The sequence below is a fragment of the Lepus europaeus genome, chromosome 16 (assembly GCF_033115175.1).
Source record: "Lepus europaeus isolate LE1 chromosome 16, mLepTim1.pri, whole genome shotgun sequence".
Taxonomy (NCBI): Eukaryota; Metazoa; Chordata; class Mammalia; order Lagomorpha; family Leporidae; genus Lepus; species Lepus europaeus.
Window position 1 is genome coordinate 43486031 of NC_084842.1, and position 16462 is coordinate 43502492.

At 44.9% G+C, this 16462-nt stretch overlaps 1 protein-coding gene across 1 annotated transcript in view; it reads left to right on the top strand.

The window, feature by feature from the left end:
- The window catches only part of DOCK5 (dedicator of cytokinesis 5), a 233930-nt gene that overhangs the window by 54846 nt on the left and 162622 nt on the right, over window positions 1–16462 (top strand). The window contains exon 2 of the mRNA XM_062213659.1: window positions 4461–4544. Within this exon, the coding sequence (XP_062069643.1) occupies window positions 4461–4544 (84 nt within the window). The remainder of the gene's footprint in view (window positions 1–4460; window positions 4545–16462) is intronic.

Below are 16462 nucleotides of genomic sequence, written 5' to 3' on the forward strand. Positions count from 1 at the left end.
AAGAAAAAGGCTGTCGATAAGCCACGAGTGAGTATAGAATTTAAGAGAGAATATGAGACTTGACTGGAGAAGAGGGTGGAATCTGGCAGATGCTAGAGGCCTACATAGGTAATTGAGGCCGGGGCAATTTTTGGAGCACTTTGTCAGGCTTAGGAATTTAGGTTTTAAGGAAGCATTGGTATTTGGTCCTTGTGTGCATGTGTTTCTCATGGTCGTCTGGTAGGTGTCATTTGCTTGGAGCTACCAGAGCAAGGTGTTGCCTTTGGGAACTTCTGCTTACTCTCCTAATGACTAAGAACCAGGAAGAGAGGAAGGTTTGGTTATTACACAATACATTGTGACACAGTGACCTCACTACTTCCTGTTTCCATCTCAGAGTGGGACTGGTGGAAGGAAACATTTCAGTGGGAAGCAATGAGTGGGTAGTAGGGGGCATTAAGAAAACCAGCCATACACTTACCGAGTAAACTGGTGGTCAGATGGGAGGTGAATTTCAGTGGAATAGCAGCTGTGGCCCAGCAACCCATGACCAGGTCTGGGAGTCAGGAATGAGCTCCTCCTTCTGAATTCTGTGCAGATTCTCCTAGCTTATTTTACCAGCCAGTCCTTGTTCTGAATTCGTGGCCTAGTGCAAAAGCTCAATAACAAATAATTTCCAAGGTAATCTATCCAGGCTTCTGTACCAAGACTACAGAACAATACTGTTTTGGTGGCTTCTTTCATAAAAGAGGGGCCTCTTGAAGAGTTGACTGGAGTTGTGCTCCTTCCCATTCATGTACAGCTTGACTGGGATGTATCCCAGGCTGCAGGTGCAGGAGGCACTGCAGGCTCAGGGAAGAGCAGGGACTGCCGCAGTTGTCAGCGACCGACAGGGACACTTTTCTTTTCCAATCATAAGTAGGGTTTGTTTGTTTTTTCATGATGCTTGTGGGGCGTATAGCTGCATCAGGTGACTGTGTTCATGTGCTCATCTGGACTGCAGAGATGGGAGGTGCTATCAGGTGAATGGCTACAGCTGGGTCTCCACATGGTTCTTTTCCCTGAAATGATACTGATTACTCATGAGGAGAGCGGAGGCAATATTAAATCTACTTTAAAAAAATTAAATGGCTTCATGGAAGTATATCTTATGTCATACCTACATATTGTAATGATATAATTAAGTGACTTTTAACAAATTTGCAGCATCATGTAACCATCACAATCCAGTTTGGGGTCATTTCATCTCCCACATGCCTGTTGTCAGAGTTATCATTCCCATTCCCGGCTGCAGGCAACTGATAATCTACCATACCATGTCTGATAGATTTGCCTGTTCTGAACATTTCAAATCAATTCAAGCATATAATATTGGCTCCTTGCATTTAGCGTAATGTTTTTGAGCTTCATTCATGTTATAGCGTGTGTTTGTATTTCCCCTCTTCTATTGCTGAGTAGTATCCCATTGAGTAGATAAATGAGTTGAGTTGTCCATCTGTATCCATGGGTTCAGCATCCATGAATTCAGCCAACCATGAGTCAGAAATACTCAAGGGACAGATGTTGGCTGCAGTGGGTTGAGCTGCCACTTTGGATGTCTGCATCCCAGATCAGAGTGCCAGTAAGTCCAGCTACTCTGCTTCCCATTCATCTCCCTGCTGATGCATCCTGGGAGACAGCACATCATGGCCCGAGTACTTGAGATCTGTGCCCTCCACGTTGGAGACCCAAATGGAGTTCTAGGCTCTTGGCTTTGTCCAGTCCTGGCTGTAGCAGGCATTTGGGGGAATGAACGAACTCATGGAAGATAGCTCTCGCTCTGTCACTCTGCCTTTCAAACAAATAAAAAATAAACATTTAAAATTATGCAAAAATAAATAGCATGTGTAACAAAATGTACAGAATTTTTTGTTGTCATTTTTTAAAGATTTATTTATTTATTTATTTGAAAGTCAAAGTTACAGAGACAGAAGGAAAGAGAAAAATCTTCTATCCTCTGATTCACTCCCCAGATGGCTGCAATGGCCAGGGCTGGGCCAGGCTGAAACCAGGAGGCAGGAGCTTTATCTAAGTCTACCCTTTGAGCCTCAGCACCAGCCTGTCATTGCTTTCTAAACATGCAGTTTTAATAACCATTTACATTGTATTAGGTAATTTAAATAATTTAAAGGTGATTTAAAATATATTGCAAAATGTGCACAAGTATTCTGTAAATACTATACTGTTTTATATAAGGGTCTGAACATCCACAAATTTTTAAGATGTTTTATTTCCTTTTAAAATTTATTTGAAATTCAGACACACACACACAAACACACACGCACACAAGCAGACTGACAGAGATCTTTCATCTCTTTGTTCACTCCCCAGATGTCTGTAGCAACCAGGCACCTAGGAGAATGTGGGTCTCCTACATGGGTTGTAGAGACCCAACTAATTGAGCTATCATCTGCTACCTCCATGGTGTGCATCAGCAGGAAGCTGGAGTCTGGAGTGGAGCCAGGACTTGGACCCAACTACTCCAGTATCAGATGCAGGTGTCCCAAACAGTGTCTTAAGCACTGTGCCAAACACCTGCCCCTCCCCCCAACAAACACCCTCACAGATTCTGATACCTGTGGGAGTCCTGGATACACGCCCCCATAAATCCCAAGGGACAACAGTACCATATATTGTATTTCCATTTGGCAATTGATGAGTTGTTCCTATTTTTTGATGTTTGTGAATAGTGCGGCTCTGTTGGTTTGCTGGGGCTGTTATAAGAAACTCCCACCAATCTGACAGATTAAAACCACAGGAATCGATCCTCTCACGGTTCTGCGGACCAGAATTCTGACCTCAAGGTGTTCACTGGACTATGCTCCCTCTGGAAGCCCTTGGGGAGATTCTGTTCTTCCTTCTTCCAGCTTCTGGTGGTTTCCAGCAGTCCTTGTCCTGAGGTCACATCACTCCAATGTCTGTCTCTGTCTTAACTGGCCTTTGTGCTTTGTATTGTACTAAGATACCTATGGTTACAGGAAGGACACAGTCTGATGGTGTAGGGAAAGTGGCTCATCTCAAGACTTTTCATTGGCTATCTAAGGCAGCATTGTGGTGTTCAAGGGTTTGACTGTGGTTATGTTTTGTGGGGCCATTATTTAGCCCTCCACAGCAGCTGTAAGCATTCACAGAAGATTTTTGTGTAGACAATTGGTTTCCCTTTCTCTTTATAGATATCTAGGAGTAGCCTTACTGGGTTGTATGGTAAATTTATGTTTAACTTTATAGAAAATTGCCAAATTTTCTCCCAGAGGGGCTGTATCATTGCCCATTTAACCAGCAGGATATGGGAATTCCAGCTTCTTCACATCCTTGCTAATTGTCTGTCCTTTTTGTTTTATGATAGCCACCCTCGGGTGTGAAGTGGTGTCTCTTGTGCTTTTAATTAATCAGTGGTTTCCCCAGTGACTAATAATGTTGAGTCTCTTTTCATGCGATTGTTAGTCATTCATGTATAATTCTTAGTAAACTGTTCACTGTTCTTGTCCATACTTTTTTTTTTTAAGATTATTTTGTTTTTTTAAAGACAAAGTTACAGAGAGAGGTAGAGACAGAGAGAGAGGTCTTTCATCCATTGGTTCACTCCCCAGATGGCCGCAACGGCCAGAGCTGTGCCGATCCAAAGCCAGGAGCCAGGAGCTTCTTCTGGGTCTCCCACGTGGGTGCAGGGCCCCAAGGACTGGGGCCATCTTCTACTGCTTTCCCAGGCCATAGCAGAGAGCTGGATTGGAAGAGGAGCAACCAGGACTAGAACTGGCACCCATATGGGATGCCTCGCTTCAGGCCAGGGCGTTAACCCGCTGCGCCACAGCACCAACCCCTCTTGCCCATCTTAACAGTGGATTGTCTTTTTCTTTTTGGGTTTGGCGTTAGTTTACTGTTTTCTACAACCTGACCCAGCCATTGCCAGTCCTAAAGTGTGTGGTGACTGAGGTCACCTTGATCAGGAAATGCTAGGACAGCGTGATTCCCCAGGCTGTCCAAGGCTGGAGCTGTTTAGTGCCCTGTGTCAGCCTGTCACTGGAGGATAGACAGGATCCACATGTGGCCTTTTGGCCACAAATACTATGTCAGGAAAGCTAAGATGTCATAAACTCAGCAGTTTTCCTACTGTATTGAGTGGTTATTTCTGTGATTGTATATTCAATGTCTTACACACACAGACACCCACACACATGATTGCTAATTTCCTCTGGGACAGGGGCCGTGTCTCTGTGTTCTGTCACTATATCACCATTCTCCAATGCAGTCTGTGATACATAGTAGGGAGCTGAGCAGCGTTTATTGCACTGGGGAAATAAGCCTCTGTTCTCTGTTTTACAATGGGTGGCTCACATGAAGTCATTAAACAGAGGGGTATGTGTTGTGTGAAGAGTTCGCCCAGCCCTGAATGTGCCATGTAGTGATATGTGTTCTAATTTCCCCCTTTTCTTCATTTCCAGCCATCTACAACTACAATGCTTCTCAAGATGTGGAACTCTCCTTGCAAATTGGTGACACTGTCCACATCCTGGAGATGTATGAGGGTAAGTCTGGATGGCCTTGTGCCAGACCAAGGTAGATGAGAACAGCGGAAGTTACTTATTAATAAGGCTCAGAGTCAACATTCACATGTTTACTTCCTGAAGCAGTGCTAGTAAAAATCCAGGAAGTACTTAAGTGGCACAGTTTTGTACTCAGGATGATTTCACAACAGCCGGGTGAATCTATGCATGCCAACATGTCCAGACACCAGAGTCAAGGTTGGGGGTCTGTGGGGGTGCGGGGAAGCCTGAAGGAAGCTGTAGCTGTGCCCCTGCCACAGGATACAGCAGGGTCAGCTGCAGCCCCGGCTTGCGCGGAGACACCTGGGCCATTCACTCGGGTGGCTTGAAGGAAGAAACAATGGCATTCAGGGTCTCTTTCTGCTCAGCAATAACTGCTGCCAGATTGACGGAGAAATGAGGGAGAGACTTTTGGAGTTACTGAGAATCTGTCAGAGAAGTAAGTCAAGACAGAAGCAGGTCCAAAAAGCAAGCTCATTCCAACTAGGTCAGGCTACGGTAGTGGTTCCAGTTACCCTGATATGGGCTCGTGTCTTTGCGTCTGCGTGTGAGCACAGCCCAGGCTTGTAGCTTCAACTCAGGTTCTTTGTGTCTTCCATGCAACCACTGAAGTTGAGGATCAAAGCTGAGAAACAACTTTTTGGGTTCAGTTGTCCCCCTGAAGATTGGGGAGTGAAGTGGGAAGCCAAGCAGATTTTTCTCCTAGGTTAAGTCTTGTTGGGACAGGGATTCTGGGGCTGGCACTATGGCCTAGTGTGTTAAGCTGTCTCCTGCAGCACTGGCATCCAATATGGGCTCCGGTTCGAGTCCTGGCTGCTCAACTTCTGATCCAGCTTCCTGCTAATGTGCCGGGGAAAGCAGTGGAAGACGGCCCATGTGCTTGGATCCCTGCACCCATGTGGGATACTGGGATAAAGCTCCTGGCTCCTGGCTTCGGTCTGGCCCAGCCCTGAACATTGAGGCCATCTGAAGAGTGAACCAGTGGATGGAAGACTTCTCTCTCTGCCTCTGCCTCTCCCTCTCTGTAACTCCATCTTTCAAATAAATAAATAAATCTTAAAACAAAACAAAACAAAAAGAACAGGGACCCTTTGGTGCCCCGCCTCCCTCAGCTTGTGATGGTGGAATGGCCAAGGGGGTCACCCAGAATCCCAGGCAGGTTCCCAGGCAAGGTCAGGATGATGCAGGATGAAGGCATGGGAAGCCAGGAAGAAAGGCAGCAGCATGGGCCGTAGAAAAGCCAAATCATCTGCCTGGTTGACACCAAAGTCTCTGCTGGTGCTGTTGTTTCCTTTTAGTTTTTGGCTGAGGGCTGGGGTTTTGCATTATCGTTTTCCTTGCATGCAATTCAGTGTAATTGTATAGTTCCGAAGGCGCGGAGAGACAGAGAAGGCTGTGTGGACTCTTGCACTCCCATTCTGCTTTCATCCTGTGTCTCAGGCAACTAGGGCCACTCACCTTGTCTTTTCAGGACTCCTTTGTGGATACCATAGCCCCTTCAAGCTTCACTAGGTCATATCAGTTTGTCAGGGGTGCTGATAATATACTCTTTCCAGTCTGTCTATTCAATTTTAATTATTATTCCACTTAGACTTGGAAAGAATGTGTGTTTAAGAATCATTGGGCCAGCGCCGCGGCTCACTTGGCTAATCCTCCATCTATGGCACCGGCACCTTGGGTTCTAGTCCTGGTTGGGGCACCGGATTCTGTCCCGGTTGCCCCTCTTCCAGGCCAGCTCTCTGCTGTGGCCCGGGAAGGCAGTGGAGGATGGCCCAAGTGCTTGGGCCCTGCACCCGCACGGGAGACCAGGAGGAAGCACTTGGCTCCTGGCTTTGGATTGGCACAGCGCGCTGGCCGTAGCAGCCATTTGGGGGGTGAACCAACGGAAGGAAGACCTTTCTCTCTGTCTCTCTCTCTCTCACTAACTCTGCCTGTCCAAAAAAAAGAATCATTGGGTATAAAATTATGTATGTGACCATTCAATTCTAATTTCTTAGTTATTGTTCCAAACCTGCTATATGCTAACATTTTTCAGCTTTGTTGATTACTGATAGAACTGTGCTAAAATTTACACCATTATCATAGTTTGTTTAGTTTCCTTACCATGATGTCAGTTGTTTGATTTATATATTCTGAACCTGGTTTTAGGTGCCTACCAATTTAGAACTGTGTTAAACAATACCAACACTTAAATCCTGCTTATTAAATATTTAATCATTTTCGTCCATAGTAATGCTTTATAACATACTTTATTTTGTCTGAAATTACATGCACTCTATTTTGTCTGAAATTATAATCCCAGTGTTCTAATTTTTGTCTTTCTGGCCCCTCAAGGCCATCAGAAATATTGCTCAGCTTCTCAGCCTCTCAGGAATATTTTCTTAAACCAGTAGATCCCCCAAGAGGGAAGCGGTCCTGGTCTTACAGATTTTGATCTTTTCAGAGCTTAACCTGGTAATTCACTGCTGTGTTGGCTCTGTGTGTGTCCAGGTGGGGAGCAGGAGTGGTTGCTTGTCAGGCTCTTCTAATTGTCCTACAGAGTGGGGCAGGGAAGAATGGAGATTTGATTGGAAACAAAGTAGCTGTGTCTTGAAAATACATTCTGACAGGTGCCCTGGCTTAACAGGCTAATCCTCTGCCTTGCAGCGCCTGCACACCGGGTTCTAGTCCCGGTTGGGGTGCTGGATTCTGTCCCGGTTGCCCCTCTTCCAGGCCAGCTCTCTGCTGTGGCCCGGGAAGGCAGTGGAGGATGGCCCAGGTCCTTGGGCCCTGCACCGCATGGGCCCTGCACCGCATGGGAGACCAGGAGAAGCACCTGGCTCCTGCCATCGGATCAGCGCGATGAGCCGGCCGCGGCGGCCATTGGAGGGTGAACCAACGGCAAAAAGGAAGACCTTTCTCTCTCTCTCTCACTATCCACTCTGCCTGTCAAAAAAAAAAAAAAAAAAGTAAAATACATTCTTAAATTCCTTTTCCTCTTTCCTATGACTCTGGCATGTTTTTTGAAATAGTTAAATAAGTGCTTTGTCCCCATAGTAATTTTAAGTGTGCTCGCTATACTTTGCTAGTCTCCCACTTAGCCAGTGGACGCTCTTGAAGGCAGCACTCTTACAGAGCACGTTGTGGTGGTCACTAAGAGTAGCTGAATATACAGTTGGAGTATCCCTTATCTGAAACGCTTGAGACCACAAGTGTTGTTAGAGATTGATTTCTCTTCACATTTCAGAAAATTTACAAATACATAATGAGATACCTTGGGGATGAGACCCAAGTCTGAACACATTTGTTTTGTGTCTACCTAATACAATAGCCTGAAGATAATTTTATACAACATTTTTAATTTTGGTGTGTAATTTTTCTCTTGTGTATCATGTTAGCACTCAAAAAGTGTCAAGAGTTTGGAGCATTTCAGATTTTAGATTTTTAGATTAGAGATGCTCATCCTGTATTAGATATAAACATAGACACACAAGCATGTTCGTTTCAGTTACCATAAACTGTTCAAAATGTCCAAAACCATGGTATTTCTAGTAAGCTGCATTTGACACACAGTGTGATTGTAGGAAGTTCTGACCCAGGGGACAACCATACCAAAACTTAAATTCATCAACGTTACATCTTCAATATGAAGAGACAGTGCCATTGGTCCTACCAGCAAGAGGACAACTTTCTTGTTAATTGTTACTATAAAGTATTTGCTGTGTCAGCTGTAGAACTCTTTCATCTCAATAAGGATTTTGGTGGCTGTTCTTTAGAAGTGGCCACATGTCACTGTTTGAATGGAGGGGATTTAGGACATGAGCTCATATCAGGAGCTTACCCAGTTCATTGACACCAAAGGGCATGTCAACTTTACACAGAGATTATTATGATGAATTATATTTTGCAATAGTGATTATTTTATGGTATTAATTTTTACATAGTGCTTGCTTTGCCAGATGCCCAGTTTCTTGTATCTGCTTAGGACTTAGAGTTCTTGGCTGGATTCTTGAATTCTTTTATTATTTCAGGCAACTTAGGACTAAGCGAGGGCAGGAGAGCTTTGCAAACATGAAGCGCAATGGAAATGCTGAGTAATAATTTGTGTCCTATTCCTCCTCCCCATCCCCACTTCCTTTAAAAAAAAAAAAAAAACAGAATGGAAACACCCACAGTCCTGCAGACTGAGCTGTAGGGTAATGCTGGCCCGGGTTCATAGCCGTGGGGGTTTAGTGTCTCAGCTTCCTGTCGAGCTGACTCCCAGGCTCTCCCTCTTGCACACTCTGCCCCACCCTGCCTTTGAGATATGTAATTTCTGGATCTGTGTTTTGCCTTTCTGGCGTGGACAGCAGTACCCCTAGATATGAAAGCTTATTTTTTGGCCTAAGCCCACAACAGACTGTGACTTAGGACACTCCATTTGCAGCCTCCTGCCCTGTTGCTTGGATGAGTGTCCTGAGAGGTAGCCCTTAGGAGGCAATGCCTGCCCTTCCCTATCCCTGCGCACCTACCACAGCTGCTGACGGACAGCAGGCACTCAGCACGACTCAGTTCACTGAGTGAAGATAAATAAGAGGCCAAGGCAGCTGGGCCAGAGTGGTGGGGTCAGGGGCCCTCCATAAAACCCTGGGTGTTACAAGGCTGGACTGCGCTTCCCGTCTCATGAGGGAAACACAGGGAGCACCAACGTCCCTCTGCTGTCTACAGACAGCGGGAGGATTTGGCTGTGGCTTTTGTTTTTAAATAGCAGCTTTACTGAGATAAACTCAGATACCAAACAGTTTACCCACTTAAATTCTACAATTCAATAGCTGTTTACTAAGTACGGTATACACAGAAGTGGGCAACCATCAGCACTTTCTACTTGCAGAACATTTTCCTTGCCCCAGAAGAAGCTCCGTACCTGTTAGCAGGCATTCCCCCAACTCCAGGCAGCCATGGTTCTGCTTTGTGCCTCTGTAGATTTGCCTTTTACAGACATTTCAAGTAAATGCAATCATACCATATGTGGCCTTTTTCATATACTCCTTATAAACATTGCCTAAAGGTACTTTTATGTAATATTTTTAGTGCACCTGTATTTTGACCTGGCATGTGAGATCAGGTGTGGAAATTTCCATTTGTGGCATCACATTGGTAACAAAAAGTTTCACAGTTTGGAGCATTTTGGATTAGGAATTATCAGAATGGGTTTGCTTAACTTATAAAATGAAAAGGATTCAAAACAGATTATGACTTAAGCTGTATGTGTTTTGATTTTCATCTTTGTAAAAGCAGGCCTTTGTGGGTAGGAAAGATTTCTAGCTGAAGTATTTTTTAAAAAGGAAATTTGAAGATTTTTTTTCAATCAGAGACTTTTTTTTTTTTAAGATTTTATTTGTTTATTTGAGAGATAGAATTACAGACAGAGAAGCAGAGAGAGAGAGAGAGAGAGGTCTTCCATCTGCTGGTTCATAACCCAAATAGCCAAAAAGGCTGGACCTGGGCTCATTGGAAGCCAGGAGCCAGGAGCTTCCTTTGGATCTCCCAAGTGCGTGCAGGGACCCAAAGCCTTGGGCCATCTTCTGCTGCTTTCCCAGGCCATAGCAGAGAGCTGGATCAGAAGAGGAGCAGCCCCAACATGAGCCAGTGCCCACATGGGATTCTGGCGCCACAGGTGTAGGCTGTCCTACCACAGCACAGCGCTGACCCCTCAAGCAGAGACTTAATAACGATCTTTCTGAGATGTGGTAATAGAAGCCCTGCTTTGACCATATGGTACATAGTAAGGTGTCTAACTTTTTGAGAACCTGTGATTCAAGAAGAAGGATTGTCACATTCTACGGTCATTCAAGTACAACAGTTCATCCACCTAGTGGATCTGGAATCTCTTGTTCTTCAATTCTACTCATGTTACTGCAGTCAGCCATGCCTAGTAGTCATAAGTCAAGTAAAAGACAAAAATATCAAGATTGATTTTAATAATTAGTTCTTGAGGCTGGCATTGTAGCATAATAGGTTAGGTCACCACCTGCAACACTGTCATCCCATGTGGGCACCAGTTCGAGTCCCAGCTGCTCTACTTCTGATCCAGCTTCCTGCTGATGTGTCTGGGAAAGCAGTGGGAAATGGTCCAAGTGATTGGACCTCGGCACCCATGGGAGATCCAGATAGAGTTGCAGACTGCTGGCTTCATCTGGTCCTGCCCTAGCCATTGTGGCCATCTGGGAAGTGAACCAGCAGACGGAAGATCTCTCTGTCCCTGTCTCTCATCACTGCCCCTTGTAGCTCTGCCTTTCAAATAAATAAAATAAGTCCTTTTTTTTTTTTTTAAGAAAGCAAATATCAGTATATTCTCTCTCTCTTTTTCTAAAGATTTATTTATTTGAGAGGCAGAGTTACAGAGAAAGAGGGAGAAAGAGACAGATAGAGAGTCTTCCATCTGTTGGTTCATTTCCCCTATGACTGCAATGGCCAGGGCAGGGGCAGGCCAAAGCTGGAGTCAAGAGCTTCTTCCAGGTCTCCCAGATGGCTTGCTGAGACCCAAGTACTTGGGCCATCTTCCATTGCTTTCCCAGGTCATCAGCAGGGAGCTGGATTGGAAGTGGAGCACCTGGGACTCAAACCAGTGCCCATATGGGGTGCCGGAGGCAGAGGCTTAACCTACTATGCCACAGCACCAGCCCCTAAAATAAATCTTTTGTAAAAAAAATTAGTTCTTACGAGCAGCTGTAAAAGTTTATGGAGTATAAACTGTAATAGGGCCTTCAGTTACTTGCAACTTCCATTTACTTTTGTTTCGCCACTAGTAATTGAAAGCTTATTGTAGTTCAGAATCCTCACCGTCATCATGATCTAGTTAAAGAAGCGGCTATCTTTGACACACATAAGTGGCAGCGAGCCCAGCAGCTTGGACTGTATGACAAGTGCCACATGCACATATTTTGGCATTAGCTTGGAAAGCAGATTAGGCCATGTGGCATTTTGTTGAGTGTGCTTGGTCACTTCCCACATCTGTTTGACCTTTCCCTTGAGTACAGCTTGTCAGCTTCTAATGCTAGGGGCATATGTCCCTGCGATGTGGTTTACAAAACACACGCATGGCTGTAGGAGTGTGTTTGTGAGAAAAACTCATTTAAAAGAAGAGCTAATGAAAAGTATGATCTGAGATTTAATCTCTCCCTTTTTTTTTTTTTTAGGGAAAAGTTTGTACTTGTATTTATTTATTTATTCATTTTTCTCCAGAAACATTTTATTTAAGGAATACAATTTTCATACATTTCTTAGTGACAATTTTAGGAACATGGTCATTCTTCCCACTGTACTCGCCCTTCCACCCACTCTCCCACCCCTCTTCCTCCTCCCTCTCCTATTCTCATTTTTTTTTTACCAAGATCTATTTTCAATTAACTTATACACATATGATTAGCTATATTAAGTAAAAAGTTCAAAAAATAGTATGAAAAAAAAACTGTTCCTCAAGAGTCGAGACAACGGCTGTTCAAAGTTGTTGCTTCTCAAAATGTGAATTTCACTTCTACAGATTTACTTTTAGGTGTTCTATTAGTTATCACAGGTCAGGGAGAACATACGGTATTTGTCCTTTGGGACTGCCTTATTTCACTAAGTATGATGTTTTCCATTTTCATCCATTTTGTTGCAAATGAATGGATTTTTTTTCTTTTTTTACTGCTGTGTAGTATTCCATGGTGTACATATCCCATAATTTCTTTATCTGATCTTCAGTTGATGGGCATTTGGGTTGATTCTATGTCTTAACTATTGTGAATTGAGCTGCATCATATTTAATCTTATAAAAAGGAAGATGCTGTTGTCTGCCTCAACATAAACTACTACAGAACATGCCTGTGACTACAGACTTCTAGTTTAGGCCACCGAAGATTAGAGATGGGACTTGAGCACCCCCTTGACTTGCATCCTCTGGTCTGCTTTAACAAAAATCAGGAGAAAAAGAAAGCTAGGCATCAGAAAAGTAGAGATAGGTGGCAGGCCTATTAAATGTAGCTCTGCACAGTGATCTGCCCTCAAGGAGACCCAACAGTCTAGTCCACTACAGTGGCTTTCAATGTGGCAAGCCTGGGCTTCAGCAGAAGTCAGCTATGAAGAGCCCTGGCAGCTCTGCCAGCCAAGAGTTGGATCACTGGAAATGGACCTGCCCTGGAATCGAAGGACGCCCAGGTCAGAGCCACAGATCTTATTGGCTCTAAGCTAAAAAGCCCTTCACTCAGCCCAGCTTCCAAGGTGACCAGTGCTGCTGAGGAGACGGCCAAATAGGGTCAGTAACACTGCAGGCAGAACTGTATATTTCCTGTTAAGAGTTGCCACCTGCCTTTACCTGGCCGGCTCTACTCCCAGGCCAGCTAGGTAATGGAAGTCAACAGGGTGCCTTCCCCAAGGAGGTTCACACCTCCCTTAGGATGTAGGCTATATGTAGCCTATATGTAGCCTCATAATTTACAACGCTGTAAAGCCCAACAGATTATTATCAAGCCCCTTCTGTAAGGTTCTATTTGCCTCTCAATCAGAAAACTTATTTGTAGCTTAGCACCTTTCTTAGGTTCTCTAATAACAACTGTGTCCTCTGTATCTAGCCCACTTGGGCCTCATTCCTTTGTAACCATAGCCTCTACTCTACCACCAATGGCTCTACTCCCAACCTGTGTGTACTGATGGTCCTCTTCCCCACTTAATGTTGTATGATTGTTCAGAATTTCTCTACAAACAAGCCCAGCTACCTGCAAAAGCTAAGTGGCCTTTTCTCCCAGTCTTGGCTGGGACCAGCTTTAAGCCACATCCATCAAACTGTCCCCACAAGGGTCCAGAGACCCCTCCATTTTCTCTCTATAAAATCCTCTCATTACTTGGTTAATGCTACTCTTAGGATCATTGGTTACTATTTTCACCCTGTGTCTTATACTACAGTGTCTGTTTAAGTGTTTACAGCAGGTGATTATGGAACGAACAAAGGCCTTCAACAACCAGGCAGTCCACCAAATGCTGCTACAAGGATTTACTCGGCTCCCCACCCAGGAGACAGCGACTTGAGACATCACCCCATGCCAGCAAAGAGTACCTCGTCACCCCATGTCAGCAGGAAGTAGCTCTAAAGACAGATCATTGTCCCTCTACCCCTCCTGGACTTTTGGGACTAATGTAACCCCATACAAATCCTGCTTTATAAAAAACAAAAGGGGGGAATGTTAGGAAACTGGTGCAGTTTTAGCCAGGTGGCCGCACAGCCCAGCTACCTGAGCCAGGCTCCACCCCCATTCTAATGGGATTCGCTGCTCCTGCTTCCCTGCCTGCCCTCAGGCAAAATTTTAAAAGGGCCTGTTCCTGAACACGTGCTCTCTTGGCTCAGCTCCCTGCTCTCTTGGCCTCTCTTGGCTTCTTTCCTCCTCTTGTCTCTCTTCTCCCTCCTCTCTGTCTCTCTCTCTTACAGTCTCCTTCTCTTTTTCCTTCACCGCCCCTTCACTACAGTCTGTTGGGTGTTCCCCAATAAACCCTTTCCCTTAAAAAAAAAAAAAAAAAAAGGAAGATGCTGGGGCTGGCATTGTGGTGTAACAGGAGCATCCCTTATCAGAGCAAGTCCTGGCTCCCTGCTAATAGGACTGGATAAGTAGCAGAATATGGCAGAAATATTTGGAGCCCTGTCACTCACATGGGAGACTTGATGATCCACAGGTTTTAGTATTCAGGGAATCTTGGTTGGATCAAGAGGTTAGGGAAGGTGCAAAGTGATGGAGCAGGCTCATTGCATCACTTGCACAAACCCCCTCAAGGCTCTCTTCACACCTCTGATTGCTAGGTCATTCAGTTATTTAATGCTCAAGCTTTCTGATCAATTTCTAAGATATATTATCTCCATTGTGAAACATAGCACATCAAACCCTGTGGGGCTTGGTAAGAGTCAGTTAAAGATTAGTGTAAGGAGAAAGTCCTAGAAGAAATTTCAAAATTGAGGGTAAATGGACATATGCTATATCACCTGCTGAAATCTGCAAAGAAGGGTTACATGTGTGCCTCTGGCTTGCTCATAGTAACATAAGGGTAATTTACAGTGTTAAATAATGTTCATCATGAAAGAACTCAAAGGACTAAATAAACAGAAGGTGTCCCATGTTCATGGATAGGGAGACTCAAGAGGTCCGTTCTTCTGATTTTGGACATGCAATACAGTTTTCCAATACAGGTAAAGTTCTTTTGCTTTTTTTTTTTTTTTTTTTTTTTTTTTTTTTAGAGAGATTTATTTATTTATTTGAGATGCAGAGTTACAGAGAGAGGGAGGAGAGACAGAAAGAGAGGCCTTCCATTTGCTGGTTCCCTCCCCAGATGGCCACAGTGCAGATGGGCCAATCAGAAACCAGGAGCGAGGAGCTTCTTCTAGCTCTCCCATGTGGGTGCAGGGGCCCATGCACTGGGTCATCCTCAACTGCTTTTCCAGGCCATTGGCAGAAAGCTGGATCAGAAGTGGAGCAGCTGGGACTTGAACTGGCTCCTATAAGGGATGCTGGAGCCACAGGCAGAGGCTTAATCTACTATACCACAGCACCAGTTCCAGTTGTTTTGCTTTTTTATTTTTTAAAGATTTAATTTATTTATTTGAGAGGCAGTCATAAGCAGAGAGAGGGAGAGACAGAGAGAAAGGCCTTCCATCTGCTGGTTCACTCCCCAAATGGCCACAACAGCTGGAGCTGGGTGGATACAAAGCCAGGAGCTTCTTCCAGGTCTCCCACACCAGTGCAGGGGCCCAGGCAATTGGGCCCTCCTCTACTAACCTCCCAGGCCATAGGAGAGAGCTGGATCTGAAGAGGAGAACCCTGGACATGAACCAGTGCCCATATGGGATGCTGGAGCCACAGGCGGAGACCTAACCCACAATGCAGCCCCTCTTTTGCTTTTTAATAGCTGTCAGACAAGTTTGTCGGCACCCAGATGTGTCTGTTTTGGGTAGAGCTTTCTGAACCTACCCCCACCCCCACAGCTATTCCACGCAAACCTGCTGCTCTGCCGAGGCAGGAAGTGGTCTCCTTTCTGCCCTTGTGATGGAGGGGGAATTGGGGCTTATCCTCCTACTCCTTGAGGCTCCTCAGAGTCTAGCATAGTTCCTTATAAAAAGTGGCCCTTACTGGATTTATCTTGCTTGATTCCTCACTCACATACCTGTTCCTCTCTGCTGTCTTAACAAATTCTTACAAACTCATGCTGATGATAACCATCTTAAGAATGAGTTGCTGCAAATTCATTGCTACCACTGATAAAAGTATATGCCCCATGCTATCATGTCCAGCCTTCTTGAAGTGGTTGGGTTAGCTAGAGAAATGCACCACAGAAGAGAAGAGTTAGAATTTTAGTAAGAAGGGCTAACTCTCAGCAGGTCTACTTCATTTTTATTTTATTTATTTATTTATTTATTTATTTATTTATTTTTTATTTGACAGATAGAGTTAGACAGTGAGAGAGAGAGACAGAGAGAAAGGTCTTCCTTTTCCGTTGGTTCACCCCCCAAATGGCCGCCACGGCTGGAGCTACGCCGATCCAAAGCCAGGAGCCAGGTGCTTCTTCCTGGTCTCCCATGTGGGTATAGGGGCCCAAGCACTTGGGGCATCCTCCACTACCTTCCTGGGCCACAGCAGAGAGCTGGACTGGAAGAAGAGCAACCGGCACTAGAACCGGCACCCATATGGGATGCCGGCGCCACAGGCGGAGTATTAACCAAGTGAACCATGGCGCTGGACCCTTCATTTTTATTTTTTAAAAATATTTATTTATTTATTTGAGAGGTAGAGTTACAGAGAGAGAGAGAGAGAGGGAGAGAGGTCTTCCATCTGCTGGTTCACTCCCCAATGGCCACAACTGCCAGAGCTGCGCCAATCTGAAGCCAGGAGCCAGGAGCTTCTTCCAGGTCTCCCACGTGGGTG